This window comes from Mirounga angustirostris, unplaced genomic scaffold, assembly GCF_029215605.1.
Source record: "Mirounga angustirostris isolate CCGP_5_RB_7025 unplaced genomic scaffold, mMirAng1.0.hap1 SCAF_1, whole genome shotgun sequence".
NCBI classification, from domain to species: domain Eukaryota; kingdom Metazoa; phylum Chordata; class Mammalia; order Carnivora; family Phocidae; genus Mirounga; species Mirounga angustirostris.
In genome coordinates, this window is record NW_026991709.1 from 127,842,751 (window position 1) to 127,857,814 (window position 15,064).

Sequence of the window (15,064 nt, forward strand, 5' to 3'; positions counted from 1 at the left end):
ATCTATAGGCTGCCTGTAAAAAACTTATTTCAGATCTAAAGACACATACAGACTGAAAGTGAAAGGACAGAGAAACATTTATCATTCAAATGGAAGTAAAATGAAAGGCAAAGTGACAATACTTATATTGGGCAAAACAGACATTAAAACAAAGGCTGTAACAAGGGACAAAGAAAGACACTATATAATCATAAACAGTACAATCCAACAGGAAGATATAAGAATTATAAATATGTATACACCCAAGATGGGAGCACCCAGATACATAAAGCAGTTAATAACAAACATAAAGGAACTAATCAATAGTAATACAATAATAGTAGGGGGGGGTTAACACTCTACTTACATCAATGGATAGATCATCCAAACAGAAAATCAACAAGGAAACAGTGGCTTTGAATGACACACTGGACCAGATGGATCTAACAGACATATTCAGAGCATTCCATCCTAAAACAGCAGGATGCACATTCTTTTCAGGTGCATATGGCCCGTACTCCAGAATAGATAATCTATTAGGCCATAAAACAAGTCTCAACATATTAAAAAAAGATGGACATCATACCATGCATCTTTTCTGAAACTGGAAATCAACCACAAGAAAAAACATGGAATGCACACAAATACACAGAGGTTAAATAACATGCTACTGAACAATGAATGGGCCAACCAAGAAATCAAAAACAAAATAAAAAAATACATGGAGACAAATGAAAATGAAAATGCAATGGTCCAAAATCTGTGGGACACAGCAAAGGCTGTTCTAAGAGGGAAGTTTATAGCAATATAGGCCCACCTCAAGAAGCAAGAAAAGTCCCAAATAAACAACCTAAACTTATATCTAAAGGAACTAGAAATAACAACTGATACCACAGAAATACACAAGATTATAAGAGAATATTATGAAAAATCCTATACCAGCAAATTAGACAACCTAGTAGAAATGGATAAATTCCTAGAAACATATAACCTCCCAAAATTGAATCAGGAAGAAATAAAAAATTTGAACAGACCAATTACCAGCAATGAAATTGAATTAGTAATGAAAAAACTCCCAGCAAACAAAAGTCCAGGGCCAGATGACTTCACAGGTGAACTCTACCAAACATCTAAAGAAGAATTAATACCTATTCTTCTCAAACTATTCCAAAAAATAGAAGAGGAGGGAGAACTTCCTAATATCACTGATACCAAAACCAGAGAAACACATTGCAAAAAAACAGAACTACAGGCCAGTATCTCTGATGAATGTAGGTGCCAAAAATCCTCAACAAAATACTAGCGAACAGAATCTAACAATACGTTTAAAAAATCATTCACCACAATCAGGTGGGATTTATTTCTGGGATGCAAGCATGGTTCAATATTTGCAAATCGATGTGATACATCACATCAATAAAAGAAGGGATAAAAATCATATGATCACATTGATAGATGCCAAAAAAGCGTTTGACAAAGTATAACATCCATTCATGATAAAATCCCTCAAAAAACAGGATTATAGGAAACATACTTCACATAATATACAAAAAACCTACAGCTAACATTATACTCAATGGTGAAAAATTGAGAGCATTTTCTCTAAGGTCAGGAACAAGACGGGGATGCCCACTCTCACCACTGTTATTTGACATTGTACTGGACTTCCTAGCCCCATCATCAGCCAAGAGGAATGAATAAAAGGCGTCCAAATTGGTACGGAAGAAGTAAAACTTTCCCTATTTGCAGATGACATGATACTATATAGAGAAACCCTAAACACTCCACCAAAAAACTACTGGAACTGGGGTGCCTGGGTGGCTCAGTCAGTTAAGCATCTGCCTTTGGCTCAGGTCATGATCTCAGGGTGCTGGGATTGAGCCCCACATAAGGCGCACTGCTCAGTGGGGAGCCTGCTTCTCCCTCTTCCTCTGCCTGCCACTCCCCCTGCTTATGTGTGTGTGCTCTCTCTCTCTCTGTCAAATAAATAAATAAAATCTTTAAAAAAAATTACTAGAACTGATAAATGAATTTAGTAGGGTTGCAGGATAACAAAATCAACATACAAAAATCCATGGCATTTTTATATACTAAAAATGAAGCAACAGAAAGAGAAATTAAGAAAGCAATCTCATTTATTATTTCACCAAAGAAAATTAAATACCTAGGAAAAATTTAACCAAGGACCTGAAAGACCTGTACTCTGGATATTGAAGATGACACAAACAAGTGGAAAGATACTCCAAGCTCATGGTTTGGTAGAACAAATATTGTTAAAATGTCCATACTACCCAAAGCATTCTGCACACTCAATGCACTTCTTATCAAAATACCAACAACATTTTTCACAGAACTAGAATAGACAATCCTAAAACTTGTATGGAACCACAGAAGACCCCAAATAGCCAAAACAACTTTGAAAAAGAAAAACAAAGCTGGAGGTATCACAATTCCAGATTTCAGTTTGTAAAGTGAAGTTGTAGTAATCAAAACAGTATGGGACTGGCACAAAAATAGGTACATAGATCAATGGAATAGAATAGAAAGCCCAGAAATAAACCCACATTTATATGGTCAATTTATCTTTGACACAGGAGGAAAGAATATGCAATGGGAAAAAGACAGCCTCTTCAACAAATGGTGTTGGGAAAACTGGATGGCTAAATGTAAAAGAATGAAACTGGACCACTGGCTTACACTATGCACAAAGATAAACTCAAAATGGATTAAGGACCTAAATGTGAGACCTAAAACTGTAAAAATCCTAGATGAGAGCATAGGCAGTAATTTCTCTGACATTGGACAATAGCAGCTTTTTTCTAGATATGTCTCCTGAGGCGAAGGAAACAAAAGCAAAAATAAACTATTGGGGCTTCATCAAAATAAAAAGTTTCTGCACAGCAAAGGAAATGATCAACAAAACTAAAAGGCAACCTACTGAATGGGAGAAGATATTTGCAAATGACATTTCTGATAAAGAGTTGATATCCAAAATATATAGGGAACTTACACAACTCCACATCCCAAAAACAAATAATCCCATTAAAAATGGGCAAAAGACACTTCTCCAAAGAAGACATACAGGTGGCCAACAGACACATGAAAAGATGTTCAGTGTCACTCATCATCAGGGAAATACAAATCAAAACTACAATGAGATATCACCTCACCTGTCAGAATGGCTAACATCAAAAACACATGAAACAACCAGTGTTGGTGAAGATGTGGAGAAAAAGGAACTCTCTTGCACTGTTGGTGCGAATGCAAACTGGTGTAACCACTGTGGAAAACAGAATGGCGGTTCCTCAAAAAGTTAAAGACAGAACTACTCTATGATCCAGTAATTGCACTATTGGGTATTTACCCAAAGAATACAGAAACACTAATTTGAAGGGATACATGAACCCCTATGTTTATTGCAGTGTTATTTACAATAGTGAAATTATGGAAACAGCCCAAGGGTCCATGGATAAATGAATGGATAAAGAAGATGTGATACACACACACACACACACACACACATATATGCCTGGAATATTATTCAGCCATAAAAAACAATGAAATCTTGCCATTGGCAATGACATGGATGGAGCTACAGAGTATTACGCTAAGTGAAATAAGCCAGGCAGAGAAAGACAAATACCATATGATTTCACTCATATGTGGAATTTAAGAAACAAAACAAACAAAGGAAAAGATTTTTAAAAAGGAGAGACAAACCAAGCATAGACTCTTAACTGTAGAGAAAAAACTGATGATTACCAGAGGGGAGGTGGGGATGGGGCTGAAATAGGGGATGGGGATTAAAGAATACAGTTACCATGATGAGCACTGAGTAATGTAGAGAATTGTTGTATTACTATATTGTACACCTGAAACTATTATAATATTATATGTTAACTAACTGGAATTTTTAAAAATTAATAAAAAAGTAATTACATGTGGCTAGCAGCTACTGTATTGGATAGTGCAGATTATAATACATTTCTGTCATCACATAATGTTCCATTGGGCAATACTGGAAGTATTTCTAAATAAAACCTTAAAATTTCAAGTAAAACTCCAGTACTTGAAACTTTGGCATCTCGTTTTAGAGCCTGTGAGAAAGGTAGAGAAAGTGGTCTCATCGTTGTGTAGACAAGAGAAAAAAAAAGGTAGAAAAATGTACCAGGAAAATCTGAATTGCTAGGGGGGTAAATTGCCAGGCAGCAAACCTCCTGAGGTCCTTTGAACATTCCTTTTTAACTTGAAAGTGACCGATTCGTTTTTTTAAAAAAAGTTAAAGTCATTTTTAAGTGAAAAATGCAAAAAGATTCCCTGTGGTGTAAGTTATGACCACTCTCACAAGCACTTACCTGAGTTTGTTGCTTGAATATTTTAAATGATGCATTCATATCAAGCTTTTTCTTTTTTTACTTCCACGTTCAATCCATACAAACGATTCCAAAGAATCTTTGAAGACCCCACTGGTGCTCTATAAAGCCGTGGATCCCAAGGCTCACTCCCAAAGTGCACAAACCCAGAGAAGCTTTGGGATGGTGAATCCAGGTTTGAGGTTTGCCTTTGGCCTTTGTTCTTTCCCAGAAGAACAGTACCTCATCTTGCCACCTGTACTGTAAGACTGGAGATTTTGCTTCTCCACACATCCCAGAAAAATTTAATCTCCTTCCTCATTTTAAATATTTAAATACTTCTTTTAATCTTGGGTCCTTGGATCAGAACAGTGGGTTCAAAAGCTTCTGGAAAACACTTGAAAATATTTGAAAATTTTTTTCTTTAGGTGATTGCAGAAGAATTATCTGGCAATGATGACTACGTTGAACTTGCATTCAATGCACGGAAATTGGATGACAAGGTAAAGTGTTTGGCATTAACCTTACTGAAGGAAGTAATAAAGCTAGCACACAAAGTTTAATCAGATTTCCCCCTGCAGCTGTTTTTTCCCTTTCAATCCACATTATTAAACAGATCAAAGATTTCAGAGAGGTCTGCAAAGTAAGACTTTCCCCAAATTGAGAAGCAGTTGATGAGAAGGGGGAGTGACTATAATTAAAAAAAGACAATTTTGTTACACCAAGGCTTCATTTATTCCCAAATGCCCAGGTCAATATGGTTTAACCCCATTGCTAGGGACATTTCATAAGAAAACAAATGACATGAAAGGGAGAAGTGACATTTATGAAGCACCTATATTTTCCAAGCACAGGGTTAAGAGCTTTTCATGCGTTATCACATTTAATCATTCTTACAATTCCCACCTAGCAGGCATTATTAACTTTGTTTTGCCGATGAGGAAATAGATTCAAAGATGAAGTAACTTGTCTAAGGTCACTCCACGTGTTAGTCCAGATAATCCTAGAAACAGGATTAAATATGCAAGGATTTTATTAGGAACATAGGGCGGAAATCTGCAGACCGCAATGCAAATCTGACCATGAGTAAAGGAGAGAGGGAGAAAGGGGTGGGCAGCAATGTCCTGGAATGCCATTCGTCTAAGGAAGGTTAAGCAAGGCCATCAGGGAGTCCTAAGGGCCAATATTGGCCAGCAGGAAAGTTTCATGTCCCCCATGCCTGCCTTAATATCCCCTACACATGCAGACACTGGGAGCCTGGCCTCAGTGCAAGTATGTAAAATAAGGGATGTATTTCAGGGCACAGCAGCTGGGGATCTTGGTCAGTTACACTCCCTGTAGTGGGAGGTCTGCAAGGCGGTTTTCTTGGCTACCATATCCTGCTAGTAAATGGTTAAAACGGAGGATTCATTTCCATGTCAGTTCCAGGGGAATCTGGCTCCCAGCTGTATTCTTTCTATTATATCTGACAACTTCCACCCAATCACAGGCCATGTTAGTCTTGTATATACAGAAAAAGCTCCTCAGTCTCTACCCCTTAAAAAAGGGGGGCGAGTGTCCTTTCCAACCTCACCATATATTTCTGATTTCCCTCCAACCATATCCTTAAGTCAAAAACACATCACATGAATAAGTGTATTCACAAAGGACTCTATCTTCCTAGAGCACAACTAGAGAACAGGGGATTTTTGGAGGTGGTACCACATTTTCAAACAATTGCTGACAGGCATTAGGCTGAAAAAGATAAAGTGATGTATCAGGCAGTTCCCTAAAGTCTTAGGCAGCCGTTTATAGCCTGGTATATCTCATTCCCTTTCACCTATGAACAGTACTCAGACCATTTATGTCTTCATTAATTCATTCTTTTATTTGTTCATTCATTCTTCATTCATCGTTCATTCACTGAACCTTTGTGGCATGCTTGTTATGCATCAGGTGGTGGGGTAAAGACATATTTTAAACCATTCTCACAGCTACAACCTGTAATTCACTGCCTAACTAAGTGAAACATAAATTTAAACTACAAATGATATAAATAATGTCATAGCCATGATGGGATGTGATAAGTGATGTATAACCGCTATCTGGAGAAGGTAAATTCATTCTGCCTGGGGACATCAGGAAAGACTTTATCCTTATGAATAAATTATATTTGGATTTTTTTAGTATCCTGAGTAGATTGTGTGAAACTTTCATGAACTGCTTACCTTTTGCCATTAGCATGAGCTAGGTGTTGAGAACTGCGGTGTGCACTGATGTCAGTTGGATGTAAGCTTTTAACCCTCACTTCCTGATGGCTGTTATGTTCTTTCTCTCCCATCATCTCCCCCAGTTTTGGAATAAGTCACCAAACTGCTTTGTAGTCTCTTTCCTGGTGCCATTATAAGCCATTGGGTCAGTGTGTAGCAGTTTTAAGCTGCTCAGTTAATGGCTTATAATGGCTTCTTTCTACTTCATACTCTCTTAAGCACTTCTAATCTGCCCTCTAACTGACTTCTGTTACAGTGCAAGAGGACTTGGGGGTTTGTTAGAGGGCCCATTAGCTCTGACGTGTTTGAACAGTTTCCCTTCATTCCAGGGAGCACTTGCTCACAAAGCTGAAAAACCCTCATGCAGCACTTAATATGGCTCTAGGCGACCATTCTCACCTTTGTCTGGGTTGATTATCCAAGGCCCTGGTCACTGCTGAGCCTCACTGCCCCAAAGCTGTAGACTCCAGGTCATTCATACTGTGGGGATCTTGCCCAGTCTCCTTAGTAACCCAGAGAGGAGCAGGTCCTGTTCAGCACAAAGCAGAGGCCATTGTTCCTCTTTGGACTGAAAGATAAATGGTCTCAGGTGGAAAAAGGGAAAAGCAGCATTAGGGAGCAAGATGATACCATGAAGATCACCTCAAACAAGTTCTTCAGGAAACCAAGGCTCAGCAAAGTCTGATGACTTACTCAGATACTACTACTGCTGATAGTACTAGTTACTAGGCAATACTGGTTATCTATTGCTGCTAGGAAACCATCTCAATGCCTAGTGACTTAACTATGCTATTACATGTCATGGTTTTGAGGGTCAGAAATTGAGGCAAGATTCAATGAGGCAATTCTGCTTCTTATGATGTTGACAGAAGTCACTCCGTGATACTCAGCTGGGGGAGGAGCTTGTTTTGAGAGTTCAGTCTAGCTTTGCTCACGTGCCTGGCACATGGGATGGCTGAAAGGCTGGGCTCAGCTTGGTTGGTCAACCAGAGTGCCTACATAGTGGTCTTGGGTTAGTCACATTTCCCACACAGTGGCTGGCTTTTCCCAGAGAAAGCATCCCAAAAGTACAGAGAAGCTGTGTGGCCTGTTCTGACCTAGCCTTGGAAGTCATGGAGCATCAGTTCTGCTGCATTGTGTTAGTTACATGTAAGTCATAAAGCCAGCTCAGAGTCAAGGAGAGGGGAGTTAAACTCCACACCTTGATGGGGGAGTGGCAAAGTCATATTATAGAAAAGCATGTGGACAATGGACATGGTGGTTGTGGACCCCCACAGTTTTTTTGTGATCAGAATCAGAATAAGATAGTACAATATTTCATGTCACAGCTGGAAAAATAGTTCTGAGTTTATTAAGGAGGACCTCTTTCTAGCTTTTAGCATTCGATGGAATTATAGCTACCTATGTGTTAGCAGTTGGACTTATATCTATTAATTAAGAATATATATCATGACTAAAAGTGACTGAGATAAAGATCTTAATTTTCTAAATTTTGTTACTTAGTATCATGAGACTAATTTCGATATACATTTGAAAACTTTCAGTATGAATATGTGGGGAAAATACGTTATATCCAATTCAGACAATGGTTATAGGACATCAGGATCCCCAGTCCCCTTGTTATCATTCTGGTAACCTTTAGATATCCGAATATGTCAGGTATAAAACCCCTGGTCTAATGCCATTGCCTTCTTTTACAGATGGGAACATTGAGGTTCACAGATGTGAAATGACTTACCCAAGGCCACACATAAACACACACATACACACACACACACAATCAGTGACAGAATGGACTTAATTGGGTTGCCTTACTAAAATGTAAATTTTTCTTCAGGGCAAAGGGTTAATGAATACATGTTGAATTGGACTCCAGACGTGGAGGACTTGGTAATATTCCCATGTATTTCAGGGAAATAGGAAGCCAGGGAGGAAGGAGGTGAGTAGTCCAGCAGTCCTTCAAGTGTTGTCCAAGGTCCCAAGACCCTTTCAGGGGACTACATGAGGTCAAAACTGTTTTCATAATAATACTAAGATATTATTTTCTTAATTCACTCTCATTCTCTCACATGTGTACAATGGTTTTCTGGAAGTGGCATGATGCCTAATATCACAACAGATTAAATGCAGAAACAGATATGAGAATCCTGCTGCCTCCTATTAAGCCATTAAGTTATTAAACTGATTGTCAAAAATGTAAAGGAATGTCATTTTTCTGGCTATTTTTTACAGTTGTCTTCCATTAAAATGCTATTTTTGTTATGATGTACTGGGTTTGTTTTTATATTTTTAAAATGATATAACAAATGAATGTTTTTTAAATTTCATTTTCAGTTTATATTGGGTAAATATTGATAGATAAAATCTACATAAACAAAAGCTCCTTGGGCCCCTCAGGAATGTTTAAGAGTGTAAAGGAGTTTTAAGACCAAAGAGTTTGAGAACTGCTGTTGTGGGTATACCAGGTGGTACTAAGTACCTTGCAAACCACAGTGAGAGAGAAATACCCCTTTTCTTGTGATAGAAATAGTCATTTTTAACTTGCCTTTCCAATGTTGTCACCAGACCAGCAGCCATCTGCCTAAGATGGAAATCCAGAGTCCTTAAAATCTGAGACATAGTCTTCAATGGCAGGTACAAATAAAATAGATTCGGTTTGCAAGAAATAACTTATTTATCTAATGTTAATGCAGTTCACTTAATGGGGAGGTGGACTTTCTGATTTCTAAAGCACATTTATTACATTAGCAGCTAGCTGGCAATTAATCTAATAAGTAAGTAGAGATATGAATGTTATCATTTAGAACATTCAAGCTAACAAAGAGTACTCTGTCTCCTCTCTTTCCTGAGGAAGTATTCATGTTGGTATGCTGGAACTGATTTTCACACTGATGGTCACCACATCTGTAGCAGTATCATTATAAAGTACATTTTTAGTGTTCCCACAATTCTAGATTGATGGGGTGCTGAATAAACAAACAAATATGTCTCTAAAGCAGAGGTCAGGGGCGCCTGGGTGGCTCAGTCGTTAAGCGTCTGCCTTTGGCTCCGGTCATGATCTCAGGGTGCTGGGATCGAGTCCCGCGTCAGGCTCCCTGCTCAGCAGCAGAGTCTGCTTCTCCCCCTCCCCCTGCTCATGCTATCTCTCTCTTTCTTTCAAATAAATAAATAAAAGTCTTTAAAAAAATAAAATAAAATAAAAAATAAAGCAGAGGTCAGCAAACCTTTACTATAAAGGACCAGATGGTAAATATTTAAGGCTTTGCAGACCATATAGTCTCTGTCCTGGCTACTCTGCTCTGCCTTTGGAACATGAAAACAACCATAGGCAATACGTAAATGAATGAGTGTGGCAGTGTTCCAATAAAACTTTATTCACAAAAACAAGCAGTGAGCAGGAGTTAGGCCACACACCATAGTTTGCCAACCCCTGTTCCAAAGCAACATTGAATCTCTACCTGCTGGGCTGTGATTTTATTATGTTCAAGTATGCCTGCCTAAAAACTAATCTAAGCTGGGTTGATGATAGCAAGTTATAATTAATGAGCATGTACAGTGTACAAGGTGTCAGGTGTCTAACCTGCATTATCCCCAAAACTCAAAACCATATTCCCAAAGGTGGAAATTATTATTTGCATTTTACAGATGAAGCATAGTAAGGTTAAATAAACAGTTTGCCCAAAGTCACAAGGGTAGGAAGCTATAGAGTTTGGGCATGAACCCAAATCTTTCACATAGTCTTTTCTTATTCCAATATTCCATTTTCAAGATCACTGTTATAGAAATGCACTGCTTCCTTTTCTATTCCAAACCTCAGCTGATTGCTTATTGCCCTCTTGCATGACTAAATTTCTTTCATATTGGACTAAAAGGGCAGAGTGATTTGGCCTCCAAGTTATTAAAAATTTCACCATAGCAAAACTTCAGTAAAATGCCTGTATCATTAACCTTGCTTGCACTGAGGGGCCAAGGGCCATCTTAATGCTGAGAGTCCAGCAAAAACAGCCAAAAACTCCAGATTGTGTCACATAACCATACAGTTAGACCAGAGTTGTTTTTAAGCTACAAATTTCTTAGTGTACATTTAGGATATTTTTGAGCTGCTTATGAATCGTTTTTTTTCCAAGAATCAGATGCCTTCTTAGTAGTAATCATCCCTGATAGTTATGTAGTGCTTTACAAAGTGTCTTCATACACTTATATTGATAAGGATCATGGCAGCAACACTTTTTGAGTGCTTATGATTGCCAGGTGCTAGACTCCACATACTGTATGGATCACCTCCTTTAACTCTTCCACAGTGCCAGGAGGCAAAAGGTGACATTCACTCCAATGACTGACCAGAAAACTGAGACCTGAGGAAGTTAAATATCTTGCCCCAGATCATGTAGATTGCATACAGTGGAATCAGGATTTAAAGCAGTTCTAAAGGCAGTGTGCCCATATTAGATTTTCAGTTACTTGAGGGCAGAGATTGCATCTGATCCTACCTTCCTTGATTTATAGTATGTCTTCCTGACAACATCTCTGTGCTAACCCTAAATAGTATTTTAAAAGGATATAAAATAAAATAGAAAGAGCATTGCAATATACTACCAGGAGGAAAAAAAAAAGGTATTAAAGTGTATGTAAAGTATGATTACAAATATATTTTTAAAAGAAAGAAAAGAAAATTATGTCTAGATTCTAGAAAAATATTTACCAGAATGTTATTGATAGTTGTGGAATTATGGGTAAGAGTATGGGCTGGGTCTTTTTTCCTTCCTTTTTTTTATATTTTCTATTTTTAAGAAAAAAATAACAAAAGTTTAAAATTATCAATGAAAGGAAAAAGAAAAATAACCGATAGAGTTCGTCCAGTGTGGTCAGCAATTTTAAGTGCAGTTCACCAACACATTCCCTGAGGGAGCAACAATCTATTTAATGAAACAAAGCCTAAAGTTCCTAGAGAGGAGACCAAAGGCATCTAGGAATAAGCTCATGCAGCTCGCATCCATTATCAAAGGGAGGTAAGAGGGAGGTTCCAATTTTTTAAGGTGAGTGTTGAAGCAGAAATAAGGGAGGTGGGGTGTGAATGTCTTGAGTTAATGTGTAGAGGTAGGAATCAGCTAGCAGTGTGTCTGGAAAGGAAAAGGGCCGTTTTGGTAGACAGACAAGGTTGCAGGACAGGCTTAGTGACAAAAGCAGCCACTGTGGGCTCTTGACAAGATGAAGGCTGTGGTAATTTGGTACCTTCAAAAATAGAGCGGAAGTGTATATTCTGGACTCCGGGTGTTGTGGCACATGGTGTTTAGCTCTGGGTTAGGGTGGGAGGACCACAAAGGGGAAGACAGATATATACCTCCCATCTTTTTTCTTTCTAAGGTGCCCTACTAAGTTTCTAGGCTGATATTCTTTTTTTATATAATATTTTATTTTAAAGTAATCTTTACACCCAAGGTCGGGCTCAAACTTACAACTCCAAGATCAAGAGTCACATGCTCTGCTGACTGAGCCAGTCAAACACCTCAGGCTGATATTCTTTTTTTTTTTTTTTTAAAGATTTTATTTATTTATTTAACACAGAGAGAGACACAGTGAGAGAGGGAACACAAGCAGGGGGAGTGGGAGAGGGAGAAGCAGGCTTCCCGCCGAGCAGGGAGCCCAATGCGGGGCTCGACCCCAGGACCCTGGGATCATGACCTGAGCCGAAGACAGACGCTTAACAACTGAGCCATCCAGGAGCCCCTGATATTCTTTACTATATAGAGCCAGTCGTATTATTTTCCAACTCAAAATCCATCATTGGTTGCCAACTGCTTCCCAAGGCAGGTACAAAGCCTTTAGATAAGCATTTAACGCCCTTGACATCATGGAGCTGACTTGCCAGGGTTGTCTCAAAACCCTCTCCTACACATCCTTAGGCTGCAGTGGAATTAACCTGCCTAGTGTGCCCCTCTGTTTACTCTTTCACACTTCATGCAGTCTGTTTCCTCCCTAGAAATATCCTCCTTACAACCATATTTTCCAGTGCAAATCCATCAACTCCCTCTCTTGTCTGTTGTACATTCATTCATTCATTATTAGCCTTGGGTTATATTTATTTATGTACTTGTCTTACCACCAAACCAGATGGTACTTTGGAGGACTGAGACCAAGTTTTATCCTTCCTTGAATATTAACATCAAGCACAAGACTCTATGATCAGTATATTTCCTGAGAATATTTTGTTGAGCTGAAGACTAGGATGACTATGGGCTTCATTTTGCTTTGCTGCAGGCTAGAATTCTGGGGGGAAAAAAATCACCTGATGAAATACATAATAAGAGTGTGGTAACTAAAGCTGCTGCTCAGATAGCCTCCTATTCTATACCAGGTATTCATGTCATTCATTCATGTATATGTGCATTCATTCATACATTCAGTAAACACTATGTACCACTAAAGCCTAGACATTATGGAAGTTGAGGAAATGGTAGAGATATAAAAGAAAATCAGACATAGTTCCTCCTTCTGAAAGTTTATAATCCAGTGGAGTAAAAAATAAGTTTAAAGGAAGGATATGGATATGATTACTTCCAGTAATGAAGTACTTGCTTGTTTTACATTATTCTCCCACTGAAAGTGACTAGAAACACTGGATAAGGAACAAGAGACATCTGTTTGGGGATCCGAAGGCAGCCAAGTTTTGAGGGGCCAAAAAAGGAGAGGAGAGAAATCCACCGCAGTGATTCAGACATTCTATCCAGATTTTCCACTCAAGTCAATTCCTCAAGCCTGATTCATAAAACACCATGGGTAGAGAGGCTAAGGAACCTAGCAGAAAATAGTTCTAAGAATAAAGAAACTGAGAAGAGGTCTTTGTTGTCTCATGGGCCTAAAGAAGCAAAACTGAAGTTCAGGGATACTGAGAGCTAGGGTTCAGGATTCAGAGATGCTTCAGAAAAACAGTCTGAGTGTCTTTTCCTCCCAAGATTATCACTAATTAGCAAATAGCAGCATAAAGAGAAACTGAACAAAAAGCCAGAGTCAAGAGATTATGGAGATAAATAGAGCCTTTGAGAGTCTCACAAAAATTAACATTGAGGGCATGTCAAGGAACAACAGCCCTTACAAACACAAATCCTTTCAGTTAGAGCCCTTTATTTATTTTTTATTTTTTTTATTGTTATATTAATCACCATACATTACATCATTAGTTTTCGATGTAGTATTCCATGATTCATTGTTTGCATATATCACCCAGTGCTCCATTCAGTACGTGCCCTCTTTAATACCCATCACCAGGCTAACCCATCCCCTCACCCCCCTCCCCTCTAGAACCCTCAGTTTGTTTCTCAGAATCCATAGTCTCTCATGGTTCGTCTCCCCCTCCGATTTCTCCCCCTTCATTTTTCCCTTCCTGCTATGTTCTTCTTCTTTTATTTTTTTTAACATATAATGTATTATTTGTTTCAGAGGTACAGGTCTGTGATTCAACAGTCTTACACAATTCACAGCACTCACCAAAACACATACCTTCCCCAACGTCTATCACCCAGCCACCCATCCCTCCCACCCCCCCCCACTCCAGCAACCCTCAGTTTGTTTCCTGAGATTAAGAATTCCTCATATCAGTGAGGTCATATGATACATGTCTTTCTCTGACTGACTTATTTCCCTCAGCATAATACCCTCCAGTTCCATCCACGTCATTGCAAATGGCAAGATCTCATTCCTTTTGATGGCTGCATAATATTCCATTGTATATATATACCACTTCTTCTTTATCCATTCATCTGTTGATGGACATCTGGGCTCTTTCCACAGTTTGGCTATTGTGGACATTGCTGCTGTAAACATCGGGGTGCACGTACCCTTTCGGATCCCTACATTTGTATCTTTGGAATAAATACCCAGGAGTGCAATTGCTGGGTCATATGGTAGCTCTATTTTCAACTTTTTGAGGAACCTCCATACTGTTTTCCAGAGTGGCTGCACCAGCTTGCATTCCCACCAACAGTGTAGGAGGGTTCCCCTTTCTCCGCATCCCCGCCTACATCTGTCGTTTCCTGACTTGTTAATTTTAGACATTCTGACTACTGTGAGGTGGTATCTCATTGAGGTTTTGATTTGGATTTCCCTGATGCCGAGCGATGTTGAGCACTTTTTCATGAGGTCGAAGACGTTGCTGCCTGTGTTCTCCTTTAGGATTTTGATGGGCTCCTGTCTCATATTTAGGTCCTTCAACCATTTTGAGTCTATTTTTGTGTGTGGTGTTAAGGAAATGGTCCAGTTTCGTTCTTCTGCATGTGGCTATCCAATTTTCCCAACACCATTTGTTGAAGAGACTGTCTTTTTTCCATTGGACATTCTTTCCTGCTTTGTCGAAGATTAGTTGACCATAGAGTTGAGGGTCCATTTCTGGGCTCTCTATTCTGTTCCATTGATCTATGTGTCTTGTTTTTGTGCCATACCATGCTGTCTTGATGATGACAGCTTTGTAATAGAGTCTGAAGTCTGGAA

General features: G+C 38.8%; 1 protein-coding gene across 1 annotated transcript in view; it reads left to right on the plus strand.

Annotated features, from left to right (window-relative positions):
- Positions 1–15,064, plus strand: part of CPNE4 (copine 4) — a 175,617-nt gene that overhangs the window by 30,443 nt on the left and 130,110 nt on the right. The window contains exon 3 of the mRNA XM_064587888.1: positions 4,760–4,834. Coding sequence (XP_064443958.1) covers positions 4,760–4,834 — 75 coding nt within the window. The remainder of the gene's footprint in view (positions 1–4,759; positions 4,835–15,064) is intronic.